Source organism: Lagenorhynchus albirostris, chromosome 14 (genome assembly GCF_949774975.1).
Source record: "Lagenorhynchus albirostris chromosome 14, mLagAlb1.1, whole genome shotgun sequence".
Classification (NCBI taxonomy): domain Eukaryota; kingdom Metazoa; phylum Chordata; class Mammalia; order Artiodactyla; family Delphinidae; genus Lagenorhynchus; species Lagenorhynchus albirostris.
In genome coordinates, this window is record NC_083108.1 from 59,529,028 (window position 1) to 59,548,880 (window position 19,853).

Consider the following 19,853-nt stretch of genomic DNA (forward strand, 5'->3'; position numbering starts at 1 on the left):
CGGGAGCAGAGAGAGCTGAAATGTTCAGAGAGTTAAAGAAGTTTGAGAATGGAATCTTTATCAATTTGATCATTACTTTATCAGAGAAAAGAGACCCAGCATGTGCATTTCTGATGCTACAAGAACTGTACCATCATTGCAGGAAAACATATTCATATTTTCAAGTTACATTTGTGTTTTCAAATGCTGAGGTGTCTTTTGGATGACATCACGTGATGTCTTTATTTATCTTTTGGACTTCTCCGTTGTAAGGTCATGGGGAACCTTGGCTTGTTGAAAATTAGTTGCTTGAATATCACTAAACACAACAGTGAATAATTTTGCCCAGATTTCAGACAAATCTGAAGGCTCCATCGTGAAGATGCAGTGTGCATGAATTGGGCCTTATATCCTTGAACAGAAGCCCTGTAATTTGTTATTTTTATTTTGAAGAAAGAACCAGGCCCAGAGGACTGGGCCTAAGCCTGAGGAAATAAACGCAATTCAAAATAAGGTAAGAATAAGCAAGAACAAACCAAAGTCACAGCATTCTGTTGGACAGTGAGGGTGACCATGAAAGTAATGCTTCAGATAAGCTCAGAGATTTGAGGGAAAGTCACATGGACTTGACGTCACGTGGTCATTTGGTAAAAACCAAGATTTCCAATATTGAACATTTTACCCTCATTATAGCCTCTAAAATCAACAATAGCTTCAATTGTATTCAATCATACCTTCAATAACTTTTTTTCATGTGGATACTGAGTCCAAACATTTTTCATCACAGTCATAACACTGATTTTTATTATTTGAAAAATGTTGCCAATTTGTACGTGACAAGTACAATTAACACGTCAAAAAAAGAAGGAAGTATTTTAAAAGTCTCCAATTCCTTTATAAATTGTTATTGAAATAAAACTAGGAAATAGAGACTATTTTCTGAAGTTCTATCTGCTAATAACAAGTAGAGAAGCTCTTATATATACGTTTCTGGGTTCTGATAGCTATCCTGCCCCAGCCTGGGTCCATATATGTACCAGGAATGCTGATGCTGACGGCTGAGTGTGAAAATGACTTTTAAAATCCCACCACCTGTATCCCAAAGGAACTTGGCCCTTTATTTCAGATATTTGACAATAAAGTGACGCTTGGCACTGACTTAGGCTGTACAGAATCGACACGGAGACCCACTACACGAGGATGGAAGGTATCATTGAACAGCAATGATGCAATGGTTTGTGTGCACATAGATATGGAACTGAGAGGGTGCCCCCTACAGACCATGTTAAGCATCTCAGATGCTTACCCATAATATGAACAACGTAACAGCATTATTACGTCGTCAATGCGTTTACACAAGGGCACTCCAAAGACACTTATTCTTACCCTTGCCACCTCTAAGGAATATTTAAAAGCCCAGTGACTCGAGAGAGATCAGAAAAAGGGCTTTCAATAAAGTGCTTCCAGGCAAGTTCTGGAAATCGTCACAGTCTACAAAATAAACCTCATGTCAATTCCTTTCCTTTCCTCACCAGCTGGTAAAAAGGAATATGTTTTGTAGAAAAATTTTAACGCCACGGTCAGACTCTGATTCCAAACTATGAGTGGCACACATCCCAGCATTATTGCACTGGAAGTCTTGTAACAGGCACAGGTAGTGTAATACCAGCCTTCAAGAACTTGATATAATGAGGGTGAAATGAATCAGAAAATCTAAAGTCAATAACCTTCAGAAGAAGTTCTTTCAAGGATAACCAACTCATAAGGTGATGATCAAAGACCATATCCAATTCCTTCCAAAATGCAATGTTTACATGAGCAAAGGAAAGAACCACAACGATTGCAGTAGGAATGTAACCCCGGACGAAAGAACAAAACATCACTATGACACCATTTTGAAATGGATAGGTCTCTCTAAATTAGCAAAGGGCCCTTTAAAACAGAAAGATCGGCACAGTTTACTTGTGACTTGATAGAAATCGGCACACAGCATCTGCACTACGAGATCGTTAGCATGACTGACACGCCAGTGGACCATAAGAGTCACACGGAATTTCAACTTGAATCTTTGTCTTTGGACTTGAGCAGCAAATAAAATGAAACTCTTTAGAACTCATGGATTTTTTTTATACCATAATGCTAAAATTCAATATTTGGGATTACGTTTGATTACATCCAGGTATCCTGAGCAAATTTTGAATATCACTTCCTCAAATGGGCTTGCTGATTTTAGGAAATTATTTCTTGGGTGAAAGGCCAATACCAGATCTAAATGACAGTAAGAATTAGGTGAGGGAAAGGATTCTGATCTGTGATTTTCTAGTGATTCTGAATATCACCCTGCTGATGTTACGGACCTTGGTGATATTACTCGTGATTACATTAGCTACAGTAATCGAGACATAAGACGCAAACGGCTGAAGACATTTTGAGTAATTTGCAAGATAATTAATAATTATTCAATAGTCTAACAAATTCAAGGAGGGCCAGATTGAAATGGATCGTTCCATTAGAATACCATCGCCAACAGTGAGTGCTGTGCCCTTTGCCAAGCGGAGCAGATAAAGCCACTGAGTTCCACGATTCCTCATCCATTTTTTTTTTTCTTGTGATCAGCGGGGTAATGCTCCAATTCTGTGTGGCTACGAAGCTCTGCTCTTCCAAAACCATCTTCTGACTTTGCTCTGAATTGGTCCTGGCTGAGCTGCGGGTGCCTCTGAGGCCAGCCACATGTTGGGCATTGAATTTAGAGTGTAGTTTTAGAGCTGTTTTGAAACTGGGAAGGAGGCAGGGTGAGAAAGTAAATGTGTTTTAAGGTCCTCATCTTTATGTTTAATAAATTGCCCAGAAATTTTACATGCAAATGGAATCAAAGCTCTGGGAATGGGGAGGCGGGGAGGGAGGGCGTTGGTGCTCGTTGGCATTCACGTCAAGTGCCTTACAAAGAGGGTCACGGACACTCCGAATATAGCGGTTCTCCTTAAAGCAGAGTCCCAGGAAGAGCTGAAACTCATTTTTAAGAAGGGCTTTCAGCCATGAAACAAATACATCTCAGCAGAACTCTGGACCTCAGAATTGGATAATACATAATCAATCCCTCTTCCCTTTCTGAGCCTGTAAGTGGTACTTGGGAGCACGTAAGCCACAGGGTAATCAGCTGATTGCTCTGGACGACTCCGTCTGTCGGGCTCAGAGACCCACAGAGATCACATTTCCTACCCTCTGACCCCCTATCAAGTCACAAGCGTCAAACCATGCATGGGACACACAGGTCATGGGGACGCCTGAATTCTGGTCAAGGATATAAGGGTTAGAATCGATGAAATTGTAAGAGGATCAAGAAAACCTACTGGAAGCATGATCAACCCAAGGCCGCCACCACTGCTTTTTTTTGCCCTTGGCTTTCTGTTTGTCTGCTTCTCCTAAAATAAAATATGTCCAAATATTAATTCTTAGAAAGTGAGAAAACAAACTTTGAAAACCACGCTTTAACAACTCAATTGTCAAAATCTAGACAAGTTGCAAAAGTACATCAGAAGTCAGGAAAAGAAACTCTACTGAATCTGAAAAGTTTCCATGGGTCAGCAGCCGATTTCACAAGGTAAATACTCAGTATTCTATTAACATAACGCCACGTTTTCACTTTCTCTCTAGGAATTGAGGGCATATGAAGAAATATAATAATGAAGGGGTTATCTGTCAAAAATGCATCTCACAGTAAATTTTCCATGGAATTAACAGAAAAGAAGCATCACCCAAATATTATAGAACAATTTAGTGGCAAATAATTTGTTAAAATGCATAATTCCAATAACCAGAAATTTCTCTTGTGATCATTTTAATGCATGGTTGGAAAAATATAAATTTACTGTTGATAAATAGATATTATGCACTGGCAGAATACCATGCATCGTTTCTCCATTCCTTTCAAACAGAAAATCGCCATGCAAACATCTTTAAAAAGAGCTTTTAAACTTAACTGGATATAACAAATCTATAATTAGATATAATAAATATGTATTTCATCTTAAGTTTCATTGGAACAGACCATAATTGAATGATATCTTAACTACTATTATTCAGAGACCTACATATTTAATTTTTGTATAAAATTTATAGAAATCAAAGGCAAGAGTAGACTGCATATCTTAAATAGCTTCCCTAAAGGAACAAATGAAGCAAACTCATCCTATTTTCTTCAGAATCACACGTCCGTGAAACAGAAGCTAGGTTATATTAAAGTCGTCTTGCTGAACTGGGGGGATACTTGTAAAGTCACAGACTCATTAAGTATGTACTTTATGAAACAAACAAACACATCCCACTCACAATGGGAACATAAAACTTGCGGAGTTAAAAAGATACATGGATAAAACTGGCAGAAGGAAAAGTAACATTATTTCACAGCCCTACCCAATATCATGCTTTTACTCAACATCAAGGTACTCTGGGCTAAGAAGGAAATGTTTCAACATACTTTCATCATCCTCTTCAGAGAGTTTTTGGATGTCCTGGCCTTCCCCTGACTCCTGAGTCAAGCTCAGCATCCTCTCCTTACCCTTTTTGTATTTCTGTTGCCTGGCCTTGATGCGATCCATCCTGTACAACAAAACAGCAGCAGCAATGCCAAGAACACACCCATAGTTACCTGTACACTTTTATGCAAACAGCTAAAATCATGGACAAAGTGGTCAACATTTGGGACTTGTGGATGCTTACTTATTAGCGACACGTCTCCTTGGTTTTTTTTTTTTATACCCATGTTATTTTGCACTACACAGGTGCTAGCTCAATCATATGATCAATAGTAATTATGCTAAATACTTTAAGTCCACTTATACCTTGTACCAAAGCCATTCTGAACACAGCAAATTATGAAATATAAATCCTCTATTCTCCCAGGTTTTGCATTATCTTTTTAGATACTGTCTGCCTCACATAGTTGTCGTGAAGGTCAGGTGAAAAGAGGTATGCGCGTGAGAACTGTTTTGTAAATAGGAAGTTGCTCCTCAAATGTTCTCGAGTATTCTATCAGACCCTGCGACTCTTCTCCATGTCAAATCTAATCTCTTATTGGATCTGGAAAAATGCTGAATTGCAGCTTTTTGTCTGTTTATTCAGGAAGTCTATTCAGAAACCGCAATGCTGAGCTTTTTCCCCCACATCTGCCCTCGTGAAAGATTTCATTTCTTAATTTAGTTTCTTAAAATTCTGAATGTATTGCCCAAGTTTTTAAACCGATTTAAGTGACATTTCTGTTTTGGGCAGCTTCAATAATATTTGTCTTTTGCAATGATCACTGCCTTCATTCTTTTTTATTCTGACCTCTCACTTCAGAGGATGCATTCTTAAACAAATGGAAAAATCCAGTGACGTGAATTATAGTAACAGGTCTCACTTACGGGAAATTCAGAACACATTCTACATGTGGGTTCAAATTTGTTATTTCTCTACACCTGATTTAGATAGCTAGAAACAACAATAGTAATAGTTATACCATACTGTATTTTCATTATAGTTTTACATAACTCATATTTTTGATTGTGAAAATAACCATGCCATGGGATAGTGTAATTTTTACTGGCAAATATTTTTGCACAGGGAAAGAAGCTGGAAAAATGAGGTCAGGATGGAATTAAGTAGTCCTAGCAAACTCAGGGAATTTTCCTGGTGGGCTGACAGAGTACCTCCATTTCCTTAGAGAAAGTGGCTAGGTTTTGAATTCTATGGCCATCAGCTGTTAAACCTGGCCCCAAACATGGGAGGCACTAGCAATCCTCAGAGGTTCCACTTACTGCTAGAAATTTCACTCTAAGAGAATAATTATTTTCAGTGGGCTAATTAAAAAAGAAAGAAAGAAAGAATTCTCAGATCTCCTGGGTGGAGTCAGTCCATTACTTGAGTTCTCCAGAATGGTGTGGTGGGAAAGGAGGCCTTGAACTGGATACAGGGAAATTCGGGGTGTATTTCTAGTACTGCCTCTGGTTAGTTGTGGATTTTTTTTTATCCAGTATGCGGGCCTCTCACTGGTGTGGCCTCTCCCGTTGCGGAGCACAGGCTCTGGACGCGCAGGCTCAGTGGCCATGGCTCACGGGCCTAGCCGCTCCGCGGCATGTGGGATCTTCCCGGACTGGGGCACGAACCCGCGTCCCCTGCATCGGCAGGCGGACTCTCAACCACTGCGTCACCAGGGAAGCCCTAGTTGTGGATTTTAAGTCATCTATTACATGGGTCATCAGTTTCTTCCCAAGCAGACTGGATTACATTATCTCTAAAGATCCTTCCAAAGTGAGAACTCTGTATTTGTTCACTTAACCCACAGATATGATGGACTTCAAGTGAGTATTACTGGGAACGACCCGGTCTCATTCACTAACTGTTTAATCTTTACCAATACTCAGGTAGAACTGTGAGTCCTGATTTAAAAATGGAAACTGGAATTCAGAGAATTCGGCAGACCTGCCCAAGGCTCCCGAGTAAGCATCTGAACTAGGACCGCCCATGGCGGCCCCCTTCCCCCCACCTCATGCTCTCCTCCTTTGGACCATTTCCATTTCAGTCAACACCCAGAGCAAACACCTGGGCAGTTGTGAAAGTTACCACAAACGGATTCCTCAGGGCTTGGGGCTCCCTGGGAGCTGAGAGCTGGCAGAATGGGACCAGGCAAACCCCAAATAAAAGGAAAGCATCCTTACTGCCTCTTAAGCTGGTCCATGGACTTTTTCTCTTCCTCAATTCTTGCCTTTACAGCCTTTACAATCGTGGCCTGGAAAAGTTCAGCCCCCCTAAAAGAAAGTCAGAAACATGGAACAAATGAGCATTTTTATCGGTGTTAACCACCTTCCCCTGACAACGGTTACTAAAGGCTAGAAAACAATTCTTTGGGGGCAGCTGCCTGGCTGGGAGTGGGAGTCCCTTCCCTGTGGATGGACACGCACCGCCTCCTGCCTCCCCTGGCGGGAGGGGCTGCTCACAACCCTGAGGATAAGAGAAAAGAAAACGGTGTGTGTTTTCTGAGACTGTCAAGGCCCCTTCAAGCCTCTTAAAGCCTGTGCCCCTGACCTGCCCTCATTATGGTCGTCCCATGAGGGGACATTTAAGGAGGGGTGAGTTCAGGTTCATTTTCTACTCAGTAAGCAGGAAAGGGCGTGGAGCAAGCTGGGGCTTCGTGAGGGGAAATGCAATGGGATGGGCCGTCCAGCCCCTTCCCTTTGATTCTCTTCCTCCTGTCCTTCCATTCCCTTCTGTTCCTTCTCACTTTTCAAGCCACTTCCAGGTCCCCTAGAGCTCATCAACTTCTCCGTATCCTCAGCTCTGTCCCATTGGGGTCCATCCCGTCTGCGGGAGCCCGTTGGGATGCCGGTCCCGTGCTGCCTGATGACCGGGCGGCAGCGGTGCAGGAATGCAGGGCTGGGCAGAGGATCTGGTGAACTGCCCCCTCCCCCATGCCACGGAAATTCTGCTTTTCTACAGCGGCTGTTTCAAGCTCCTTACACTTTCCTCAAACTAGAATTCTGTCAAGGGCTTTTCACTCCTGGCAGACGACCCAGCTGCGTGCTTTCCAGAGAGAACAGAGTCACGAGGCAATGATTCTCAGCCTCCTGCCACCCACCCCAGATGGCCTTTCCTGCGGTGACGTGGAGAAGGTGACAGCCCACGCCAGTGGCCAGCGCCTCCCCATCCGCAGCCTGAGGGGCCCTGGCCCTCCCTCTCAGCCCCTCTTCCTGCATCTCTACCTTCCCATCCCCACCGCATCCTGCGCACAGGCATGCAACCATGCTCGGGTCTGCTGATCTTAGAAAAAGAACACACCGCACGGGTTTCTACGCACGGCCTTGCATCACTGCCCCTGCAGTCAAATATCCTGCAGGCACCATCCCCAAGCTGTCACCTCAACCTGAACTCGCTGGTGTTTGGCTCTGACCCCACCTGTCGAGGTCACTGATTTCAGCGTTCAGCCTTGTCTCTGCGTATCTTGTCTACTGAATTTCCGCTCTGAAGCCGCTGTCCTCGGGCCCACGCTCTCCTACTGGCTCAGACTCCCCACCCAGCTCTGAGGTGTGACTGCTGCCCAGGGTCCTTGTCTCACCTCCACATTCTCTCCGGGCAGCTCCAATCACTCCACTGCCCCAACACCGTCTGTGTATCGATGACCCTCAAGTCTCCTCACATCTCCAGACCCGTCCACTCAGCTGCCCGAGGGCCTCCCGACGGGCTGCGTGTGTTTCACAAGCTCATGAGACCCACAGCTCCACAGTCAGAGCCCATCTCCGCTCCCGGCTGAGAGCTCCTCAGACCCTCTACCTTTGGGGCTGTCCCCCCACCACCTGTTGAGGCCAGAATCCTGGGCACAGTGCCCTCCTCTCTTCCCTTCCCATCACCACCTCCCTGCCAACCAATCGATTTCCACCTGGGCCAGTTTCACCTCTGAACTATCTTAATTTATCCCTTCCTGGTCCCGGCCATCACCTCCATCCTGGACCACCAGAGCCGCCACCTACCTGGTCCCTTCGCCTATGGTCCTGCTTAGACCCCATCTGTCCTGCAGCCCACTGAAAAGCAAGTGCAGCCACTTCTAAAGTCATAAACGTGGTTCTAAGGCCCCTGATAGTCTGGCCTTCCCGCAGCTTGTTTCTCTCCACTTACTGTCTTCATCTTCACGTGTCTGTGTGCCAGGCACTCCGACCCCCCGGGAACCTCCCTCGGCTGTCTCCCTCCTGCACCTTCCTCCTCTCACTCCCGTTCATCCCTCAGGCTGTAGCTTGGAATGGAGGCTGCCTTGGTCCTGCCCCGCGGCTGGTTGCACACCTGCCTACAATCCCCAGGTTCCCGAATGCCTCCTGCATCACGCGTGTCCCACCACCTGCAGCGGCTTGTGGACGGGTCCATCTCCCTGCCCGTCTGCAGGCTCTAGGAGGGCACGCATGGCAAGCATCCACCTCCTCATAACAGAGCAGGTGACAAACGAGTGAATGAATGAATGTCTAGTCTAGTCTTTGGAAGTTGCATTGTGAGTTCAGTGCTTATTAAGACATGGTTGTTTTTGGACAAGCATGAGCTGTACTCTGACCAAAGCCACCAGTGTCTATAACAGGAAGATTATGCTTTGTGAATAATTGTGACAACTTTGAGAAAAAGATGCTGGCTTACTGTTATGTCCGGAGTGTCTAAGGACCGAATTTTAGGGGAAGGTGAGAGAGATGCATTTGCTAGCAAAAGGACTGGCTGCTACATACAAGTAAATAAGGTTACTATTGGGATGAGGCATTATGTTCTGCTCTGAAAATGACGTCCTGGGCGTTAGGAAGACAACTGTAATGGTAAACCACTGTCCCTAAATGAAGTCAGCGTCCATCTACATGGTGAGGGCTGAGGGTGCAGCAAGCCTCCTCGGATTAAATGCAGGTGCCCGAAGGGTAAGCTGGGATGAAGTGAGACAGTGGCATGGACATGTATACACGACCAAACGTAAAACAGATGGCTAGGGTGAAGCAGCCGCATAGCACAGCGAGACCAGCTCGGGGCTTTGTGACCGCCTAGAGGGGTGGGATGGGGAGGGTGGGAGGGAGGGAGATGCAAGAGGGAAGAGATATGAGAACATATGTATGAAAAATGGGAGGGGGAAGGGTAAGCTGGAACAAAGTGAGAGAGTGGCATGGACATGTATACACAACCAAATGTAAAATAGATAGCTAGGGTGAAGCAGCCGCATAGCACAGGGAGACCAGCTCGGTGCTTTGTGACCACCTGGAGGGGTGGGATGGGGGGGGTGAGAGGGAGACGCAAGAGGGAGGAGATATGGAAACATATGTATATGTATAGCTGAGTCACTTTGTTATACAGCAGGAACTAACACACCATTGTGAAGCAATTATACTCCAATAAAGATGTGAAAAAAAAAAATGCAGGTGCCCGACTGGGTCCTCATCCTATTTGGCTCCAGGTTAGTTAACAATGGCTGGGAATTCTCAGCCTTTAAATGGACCTTTGAAAGACACATGTTGCTTCTCCTGGCAGAGAAGAAATAGGCTCTGGGAACACTGGTGGTAGAGAGAGAATCAGAATGATCAATACTGGTAATTGATACGATACAAGCTAGCATTTATAAGGTCGTTTAGCACCATGGGTCCCATGGGATTGAGGCAGGGCCAGGGTCTCAGAGACAAGCTCGCTCTAGGGGATCGTGCAGCTGCCCTTTGACCCCCATCTCAATGGCATCCTCTTTGGTACCTAGGTCTCTTCCCAGTCTTTTCCCTAAACCTATACGACTGGGGGCAGAAAATGGAAAAAAGGGGAATCTAAGGAGAAAGTAATAAACAGTGCCACTGGCCCAGAGAAGAAAAAAATCAGATTGTTGGGGAAAAAGAGCCTGAAAGGAAGGGGATAAGGAAAGACAAACAGGAAGGGTTTAGGGTGAGGCTGGAGTAACACGCTCCTCTGTCTACGGTCTGAAAAATAACAGATTATGTTTTTCTCTGTCTTCAGGAGTTTCTTCTTAAAAAGGAGGCGGCAGTGGGGGTGGGGGGTGGGGGGAGACGGACTAGACTCTGGACCGACGTGGCCTATGTTCCTGTTCTGACCGAGGCCAGAGGACCTACTCCAGTGATGAGGTCTGGACCGAGGGGCTCAGACAACCAGTCCATCTTTAACCTTCAAGGGTGTCCCAGTCCTCATAAGGTGTGATTCCCTCCATAGACTTGCTTGTTACTCTTCTGTTTTAGATCTTAAAGGCCTTGGGCTAAAGCCTTCTTGGATCAGTTTTCCTGGAAGGAATCTCTTAATTTCTTGTGGGTTCTACAAGCAAGCTCAGACAGGAATCAAGAGTGCAATATCACTTCCTGACAGGTTTCTTAAGAGAAACCCCTGGATTCCTTGGCCTGACCCACCTCGAAGCCAGGATCTGCGAAGCTTTTATATCCGCCACGACGTGCAGGAAATAGTAACTCATGAAAACTCTTCTCTGCAGCAGAAGGAAGGCAAAGCATATGCTGTCCCAAATAATCCCTGCTTCCCCGCTCGGTAGTTTACACGAGGAATCATCATCCGCTGGGGCAAAAAGAAAAAAAAGAAGAAAAAAATAAAAACTTACACCCATTTTCATTGTTATTTTATAAACTCTCGTGGCATGATCAGACTTGGGAAATCACACAGGCGTAAGAGCAAACTTCCGATGCACTGAGTCCCTCTGAGTGGGTTTATTCCCAGCCAAGGGCACACACTTCAAATCCAGTATCAGCACTGATTCACAAGGCTGACCACAAAGTGAGCTCGTGATAATGTAAGGCAGGGGATGGAAAGGGACCCCTCCCACCCAGTAAGGGCCATGGAGAAATAACATCTGCATGTCCCAATGCCAGAGGAAATCTCTGGTACAAAAAAGACACATGTTCTGGGAATGGGCTCCCCCAGGGGTAGCCAGGGGAGCAGGTACGGTCTATCGGAAGAAGGGGTGTCAACAGAACATCTGATCCTAAGTCAGAACAAGCTCCAGTGCCTCTTCATCCTCTGCAAAGTGTAGTAAGGATTGGAAGGCAGAGTTGGGGGAGGGGTGTCATGTTCAAGGCCCCATCCCGGGCGCCAAGGAGGATGGAGGTGCTGTCCAGGGTTCTGATGCAAGACACAGAGGGGCGGAAATGGAACTCCTGCCTCTGTACAGGTGGGAATCTAACTCCAGACACCCTGTTGCTGCTCCCAACTGTCTTCCCACAGTGGAGGTTCTCTGAGCTTCAGAGGAGGGGGGTCTGGAGGCAGAGCTACTTGATGACCGAGATTCCAACCACAGCAGCCACAGGTGTGTGTGGGCATCTGTGACCCTTCCCATTGTAACTCAAGGAAGTTCAAGGAGTTGCTGAAGGCCACAACTGCCCCCTAGACCTGCTTGGGGAGGGGGACAGGGACGTTTGTAGAAGAGGATGAGAGGTGCGGTGGGGGTGTGTGTCCTGAGCACAGATCCCCAGCGTGGCACAAGCCCACAGCTCCGTGCAGACGCTGACTCACGTCCCTTCACCTCTTCCCTTCAGGGGCTTCGGCCCAGTTTCTAAATTAGAACGATACAACTGCCCTTCCTTCTTTGTGCTTTTGTTCCCAAATTTGCTTTTCATACTTACGCATTTTGTAGCCCTTGACTGTGCAGGCCAGGCTGAAAGCTTGGATCAACCAGCAACTATTTTGAACCAACTTTTCAATATAGCCGCATGCTCCTATCTGAAAAACAAAGGGGAAAGGCATATCCTGAAGCTCCACACCCAGAGAAAAGGTTGATGTCTTGCAATCCCAACACGTGCGAGAATTCCCAAAGTCCCAGTCTGGTGGTGGATGGGGCCCCAGATCCAGTCCCCACCGGGTAGAGTGCCTGATGCTTCACTTCCTCAGGGAGTTAAACTCAAGGAGCAAGGAGAGAACCCTGAGCGTGACGCTTTCTGAACTTGGAAGCTCCTCTCTTTTCAAAGAGGAAATCTCAGACCACCGCAGGAACCAGCCCGGCTCCGTGATGGCAAACGGGTGAGCACGGATCCAGGACCAGGATTCTGACTCTCACGAGTCAGACAGAGTCAGACAGAGTAAACCTACGCTATTTGCCAGGAGATGATCACAAACATAAGCTGCCTGGTGTAGCTCTTAGAGCAGGAAGAGAGGATGTGCTTGGAGCCAATTCTTTTTTTCTTTTTTGGGACGCGGGCCTCTCACTGTTGTGGCCTCTCCCGTTGCAGAGCGCTGGCTCAGCGGCCATGGCTCTCGGGCCCAGCCGCTCCGCGGCATGTGGGATCTTCCCGGACCGGGGTACGAACCCGTGTCCCCTGCATCGGCAGGCGGACTCTCAACCACTGCGCCACCAGGGAAGCCCGAGCCAATTCTTTTTCAGCCAATTCTCTGAGTAAAGGAGACTTCTTTGTCGACTGTCACATTGTTGTCTCACAACAGTGATGTCTTATCACAGTTAAGTTCACATCCCAAGGGGGGAGAATAGCCTCCTCCTCAGGGAATATCTTCCCCCCTCTGTCTCCCTGGACACCCCTGAATTCAAGTTTCTGATGAGCTCACATGGCAACGCCTCCAGGAAGCCTCTTCCCAACGTACCTAGGCCAGAAATTAGGCATCTTGTTTTGTACTGCTTTCCTAAAATACTGTCACGATGAGCGTTAACAGAGTGTACTGTAATTATTTATAAGAAAGTCTATCTTCTCTTTTAGAATGTGGGTTCCTTAGGGGTAAAATCTGCGTACTATTCACCTCTAGTTCTTCAAGATATAAAACAGTGCCTGGCGAAGATCAGGTCTGCAACACAGGTTTAGAGAACGAATGAATGGATGAGCGGATGCTGCAGCCATGCACTTTCCAGGAGCAGTCATAGGGATCGGTCTCCAGCCGCAGATCTCTGCCCATCAGACGGGCTTTAGGATGAAAGGGTGACCTCCCGTCCTATCTCATGCCCTTTCCAACAACTCTCAACACCACCCCGCAGGCAAACACACACTGCTGGGGTTGAACTGATGAATAAAAATCATTTTGACTATCAGCTAGAAACTTAGCATTCTCATGGTCACGACACAAAATAAGTTCTTCAAATACATACTCCTGGTGACATAGACTTGGCTTCCCCAGATTTCTAAACACAGCAGTGCACGTGCCAAAATAAAAATGTCAAATGCTTTCCAGTAGAATTGTCTGGTGAGCTCATCTGTAAGTACCAGGAAGGGGGGAAGCAGGAAGTCGTACATCACTGTTCTTCTAATGCACTGTCAGTTACAGCCGCTGAGTAGCAGGCCCTGGGATTCACTTTAAGCTGGAGGTAGGGGTGGATTAACTCCTTCAGCTCCTGAAAGGTCGTTGTTTAATTTCCTGACACAATAAATAGTTTAAAAGGTGTCTTTGTGGCCTAAAAGAATCCCTGTGATTCCGGCATGACTCGTGGGCAGTTTATCTACCAGGGAAGTGGCCACGATGTGCCCTGGAACATGGACATTTAATAGAGAAGCAGCCACGTTCTGTGGATGGGAGATGTTTGTCTCAACCCTCCACTGTCTGAGCTGTTTTCTAGTCCAGACGCTGATGCTCAGATCAGCCGTAAAGCTTCCCCTGCATCCACCCTCATCTCAGGGCTTCATAAAACATCTGTGCCTTCAGGGGTCCATCCCTCCTCATCCCCACCCCCAGCGGTGTCATGGAGAGCCGCGCCCATTCTATTTACACTTCCACAGCCCTTTCTAGGTAAAAGAGTTGCTTTTAGCCAATATGATCCAATTTTTGAAGACATCCCATGACTGATTCAACTCATAAAAGGGCCACACTGCAGCCCGTCGTAGGAATGGTCACCGATCGTTCCTCAGAAGAGATGGACTTGAATTAATAAAATACATTTTAGAGTTTATTCCTACGAAGACATATCCTCTTGTGCTTGAGAGGGTGGAAATGAGCAAAAAGGATTCTTCTTAATGTGGTAAAACAACGAGTAATAAATGGTCATTTGAATTCTGAGTTTGCAAGCATCTTATTGGGGCTTTTAAGAGAGCAGTGTGACGGGCCACGGGCTTTTAATAACCACTGAATGGATCGTTGACTCTGACGCTGAAACCACAAATGTGTTACATGGTGGAGCCACTTACCGACAGTATGTTTTTCATCGTGATCACAAAGACGTTGTATGCGATCAGCCAGTCCCAGTACCGCAGGATGCTCTTGATGGGCTTCAGCAGCAAATCGCCCCCGAAGAGCAGGAAGTAGAAGCAGGCCACCAGGTAACCCATGCAGAAGATGCTGATCCTGGTCGTCCCGGTGATGAAGATGATTGTGAGCACGAACCAGAAGAGGTAGCTGAAGATGATCACTTTGGACATGTCCAGGTACGATCTGCAAAACAGAACCGAAAGACGACACAAACGACAGCACAGATCAAGTCGGGAGACTCTAGCTGAGGAAGGAACAAATTCACACTCTCCTCCTGACTCTGTCTGCAGGCTCTGTCCAGGCCAGCCTGGGAGCTCTGTGTTCCTCTCTCACCGATCACTGCCTGGTCCACAGGAAACCCTCGCCCAGTTAGTGATGGACAGAGTGGTACCTTGTGAAAACGCCATGTGCATGTTTATTTTCATCGAATTTGGGCCAAACGTCCCACAAGTGGCACCATTTTCTGCCTGCTTGCTACCTGAGTACTCAAAACCCTCTCTGTCTTTCTATAGGAGGCCGAGGAAATTCTAAGATACAGATGCCTCCTGGAGCAAGAGAATAGTTAAAAAGGGAGTCCTTTCCATGAACTGGAACTTAATGGATTAAAACAAATACAAAGATTTTGCTAGAGGTGAAAATCTCTCCTCCAGGTGAGAAGTAGTTCTGCCCAAGCAGACCCAGAGCTTCCAGGCTCTGTCCAACAGTTTCTCTGCACCTCCCTCAGCTGACATGTGGCAGCCATTCTTCCACTATAACTCCCTGAAGGAGGCAGGTGCTCGGGCCTCCATCCTCCCGCAATGAAAGTAGTTGCCGCGGCTCCCCTGGCCTGGGCCATCGGCCCATCTGCATTCACTTAATTACAGCCTCTCAGTTTTGGAGGTTCTGCTTTGGTTGTTTCTCTTCCCAGATTTGGAAAGAAGCACAGAAGAACCAATTGTGGGTCAGATATTTGATAAAAGAGTTGCTATTTTGTGGGAGTTAACAAGTCACCTCTGATAGATACGTGCAACACTGCCCAGCATCGTTAGGGAATAAGTTGTGCCTTAGAGGAACACTGTCACATAAGCGAACTTTTGAACTTTACTCTTCTTAGACTAAAACATTCAACACTTTTAAATGTTTCTATGACTCTTTTCCTAAAATATATTACACTCATCCTTGATTTAACACACAGGAGAATGAATAAGATGTCGGTGTTTCTCAGCGCCCCAGGATCATACAGGTAATGTTAGTGACTCAGTCCAGGGGTGAGATCTGAACGCCCACAGGGCCTCCTGATGTGTGTGGCTTGAAGTCAGTAGAACTGGGCTGCTGGCGTGTTTGAGTGTGTGTGTGCGCGTGCAACACGTGCGCGTTAGCACACTATGTTTTCCACACATTTCCCTCCCCTGCCTGCAGCTGTTAATTCCTCCTGCAGGAGGCCTGGCCTCCGCTCCTCAGCCCTGACTTGCTTCAGTTTCAGAAATCATAAAACTAAGCTTGTGAGAAGGACATGGAAACACCAGCCAACACGCTCTGCGGAGGAGCCTCCGGGGCTCCCGGGCAGCAAGTGAGGCCCGGGGCTGTCCTGGGGTTCAGGGGCAGCTGCTTCCCAGAGCTGCTGAGGGCTGTCCACGGAGGATGGAGGAAACGTGGGAGGCTCGGCTTCCAGACCACTGGGCCATCCTGCCCCGTGATTCTTGCCTTTGGGGGTGCAATCAGCGGGTCAGCTCCCCGGGAAAGGCAGGGGGAGCTGGAGGCACCGTTTCCAGGGATGCACCTTCCCAGGGGCTGTGCGCTCGGGCGGCTGCGTTACCTGCAGTGGATGAAGTCGGGGACGGGGTTGTGCTGGCTGAACGAGGCCGCATCCAGGTTCATGCAGATCTCCACATTGTCACCTGCCATGATCCGCACGGCGGCCTTGTTTTCATCCTCGAAAATCTGCCGTTGTAGGGAGGCGCACAGAAGCAGCATGAAGTCATCTGGCAAGACAGACACGGGAACTGAAACCCCCTGCTCCCCCTCTGCATCTAGGGATGCGAGGAGGGGTCCCCACGGGGTACCAGCGGCTCCTCATCTGCTACCTGAGTTACGTCCTGGGAGTTCACTTCCTCCTGGACTCCAACCTCCCCCACCCACCACGGGGACGCAGGAGGGACCACAGACGCTCCGGGGCTCCCAGGGGAGAGTCCCTGGACGCTGTATGCTCGTCGGTGAGTGAAAGCAACAGGCGATGACTAGTCTTCATGAATCTCTTACACGACAATGTTTGCCTGCATTGATCTCCCCCTGAAGCTGTGAGGGGCCACTGAGCACTTTCCATCATCTTTATCTCTTCACAGGCCGTAGATGCAGGCGTTCTGGCTTTCTTTGTCCTCTCTGTCCCCCTCTGCACTGGTAACCAGACTTACCAGAACATACAGGACATGGAGGCTGGTGAGAGCAGGTGAAGACGGTGGCCGATGGGGGCGGGTAGAGACGACGGAGCTGCCCTCATGGCCGGCTGCCCAGAACAGTTCCCCCTCCCAGAGGCGTTGTCTTTAATCTACACCCGCATGTGGGTGGGCAGCACCAAATCTCCACCCCCTACGGCAGGTGCCCAGACCTTAACCTTTGGATGGTCACCCGCCCTTGGACGGGCTCGGGCTGCAGCCCCACTCAGGAGCATCTGTGGTCCGGCTGCGTCCTTCCGGCTACCCCAGCCCACCTGTAGGTGTATGTCTGCGGTGGCAGCAAGAAGCAAGCAATTTGCCCAGGACAAGGCCTCCCCCTGCAGTCCACCTTCTAGAAGGTGGGTGTGTGGTGGCGGAGAGCGGGGTTGTGCATTGGGAAGTGAAATCATGAAAGCGAACATGGTGTTTCCGATGCTATGTATTAACTCTGCAGATGTAACAGGGCCAGCAGAAGCCACTAGCAGCCTGGGATGCTGATGCGTGGAAACCAGCCTGTGACTGTATGTGGGGTAGGGGGGCCCACAAACGCACCACCAGGAGAAGGACGAGCAAGTGGGAATCCCAACGGCCCCACTTACACACGAGGAACACGGGGTTGGGCCGCACGATGAAGTCTGGGAAATACAGCCACTTGACGATGTTGTCATTGAAGCTGGCGCCCTTGAACCTCCAGGGGTAATCTGCAGGGTGGAGGCGGGAGGAGCCGCGTCAGGGCGCCCCTCCGTGCCCTTGTCCCCACTGTCCCTGAGCAGGCTCCCGGTGGGGGGCATTCACCTCGGCACGGGGCGGGAGGGATGCCGATGCAGATGAAGTACTGGAAGGTGATGATGCAGGCCAGGAAGCAACAGTACTTGGGCCAGATCTCCGCGATGGCTTTCCTTCGGCGCCGGTACAAGACGGCAATCAGCCAGCAGGCATGAATCATGGCGTAGAAATCCATCCGCTGTCCGATCACATTAACTGACATGAGGAAACAGGTCTGTGTAAGGATGAAAAGAAGCAGAGAGTCGGCTTCACGGGGAAGGGGAGTGGTGTCAGCGGCCCACCCCGAGCGGGCGGTGGAGACCTGCATTCCTGGGGCCGGGTCCCTGCAGGTGTTCACCTGCGCTGCCTCTTTGGGGTGTTTGCATCACGAAGACAGAAAAACTGACCAGGTCACTCTCAATAAGAACCACTTCAAATGGTGGAGGGAATTACCGTTATGATCTCGCCATGAAACGTCACTGTTCCAAGTACATTCTATGGAGGGCAGGCCTACCACACCATTCAGGTCAAAACAGTGCATTTTGGCTAAGGTTACACATCCGGAAGGCACAAAACAGACATCCACACATCTGTAAGACCAGAGATCCCGAGAGGCCATGTCCACTGCCACAGAGCAGGGGACTGGCACCAGGTCCTGGAGACTTTCAACCAGGCCAGGCTAACCCTTCAGTTAGGCTCCTCCCGGATCCTGAGGGGACAGAGACGTGCCACAAAGCCCCAGTGGACACCTGGCCAAAAGCAGCCACTGGAATTTTCACAGGAAAGAAAGAAAACAGGTCAGCAAGGAAACTCACCTCCAGACCAAACTTGTAGAAGAAGTAATTGATGAAATACTTGGCACAACTGACAAGTCCATCATCAAGGTGGAGTCTCGTAATGTCGTGAAAGATGGTTTTAGACACGGGGGCTGTGAGGTTGTTCCGACCGCGATAATACTCCTGATGGCGGTAGATGGTGACCTCAAAGGCCAGAATGGCCAGCATCAGGAGGTTGTTCTGGAAAGCAAGTAAACTGCATGTGATGCCACGTGGTCATTTAAACAATCCCCACGAGATACCATCTCGTTCCATGCTGGGTGTCTAAAAGAACAGTGCATGATCAAATCCCACCTCTATAAAATACAGTCTTGAATTCAATGCTCATTTTCCCTGTTTTATGGGAACAAGGGTGGAGTTATCTCCAATATGCAAATCAGGCTAATTTCCATGATAACAGGATCTGGAACCTCTACACCAAAGACAGGTGATGGTCATGCCTGTTCCTGAAAAAGTACACACTGAACCTGGAAGCCTTGTCCAGTTACCTTGGGAGGGTCGTCCAACCTTCTTTGCGACTAAAAGTGAGAAACCCTTGTACCGTGTCCTACAAGGACCCCAGGAAACAGACTGGACTGCCGAGTGGGACTGGCATTAGAGGGGGGATTTTTGAACACCTCTGAAAGCTGGCCAGAGAGAGCAGTAGGTGGAAAAATACGCTGATTATACCACAAAATAATAATAGTGATGATAACAATTATTAATAAAATAGAGAACACTTATGTGCCAGACACTATTCTAATCCCCCTGTTCAAATATAAGTTTGTTTTATCTTTACAACAGCTCTTAATGGTAGATATCATTCATACATTACAAATGATACCTGCCATATGAGAAAAAAACTAGAAAGCTACACCAAGCAAAGTGAGATGCTGAGCGCACTTTCAGATTCTGGGAGTTGAGTACAAAGGTTTTAAGTGCATTGTCAGCAAAATCCATCAAAGTAGAATGCTCAGATTATCCATCAGAATAAAATGTGAATAATCTGAACTATATTGCTTTCCTTATGTTTGTTACAACTACTTGCAATCAAAATTCCCTTTTCAGAGATATGCTCTTTGTATCTGGCTACCTCTAAACATAATATACGCCCTTGGTTAAATTTGTAGAATTCACTTTGTTATAAAGCAGAAACTAACACACCATTGTAAAGCAATTATACCCCAAAAAAGATGTTAAAAAAAAATTTGTAGAGTTC

General features: G+C 47.5%; 1 protein-coding gene across 3 annotated transcripts in view; it reads right to left on the minus strand.

Annotated features, from left to right (window-relative positions):
- The window catches only part of PIEZO2 (piezo type mechanosensitive ion channel component 2), a 335,172-nt gene that overhangs the window by 51,983 nt on the left and 263,336 nt on the right, over window positions 1-19,853 (minus strand). For all 3 annotated transcript variants that reach the window (XM_060170424.1, XM_060170423.1, XM_060170422.1), the window contains 10 exons: window positions 18,635-18,835; window positions 17,850-18,054; window positions 17,654-17,755; window positions 16,439-16,604; window positions 14,583-14,826; window positions 12,087-12,183; window positions 10,866-11,025; window positions 6,675-6,764; window positions 4,457-4,578; window positions 3,330-3,401 (listed from right to left, as the gene is read on the minus strand). In XM_060170424.1, coding sequence (XP_060026407.1) covers window positions 3,330-3,401; window positions 4,457-4,578; window positions 6,675-6,764; window positions 10,866-11,025; window positions 12,087-12,183; window positions 14,583-14,826; window positions 16,439-16,604; window positions 17,654-17,755; window positions 17,850-18,054; window positions 18,635-18,835 — 1,459 coding nt within the window. The remainder of the gene's footprint in view (window positions 1-3,329; window positions 3,402-4,456; window positions 4,579-6,674; window positions 6,765-10,865; window positions 11,026-12,086; window positions 12,184-14,582; window positions 14,827-16,438; window positions 16,605-17,653; window positions 17,756-17,849; window positions 18,055-18,634; window positions 18,836-19,853) is intronic.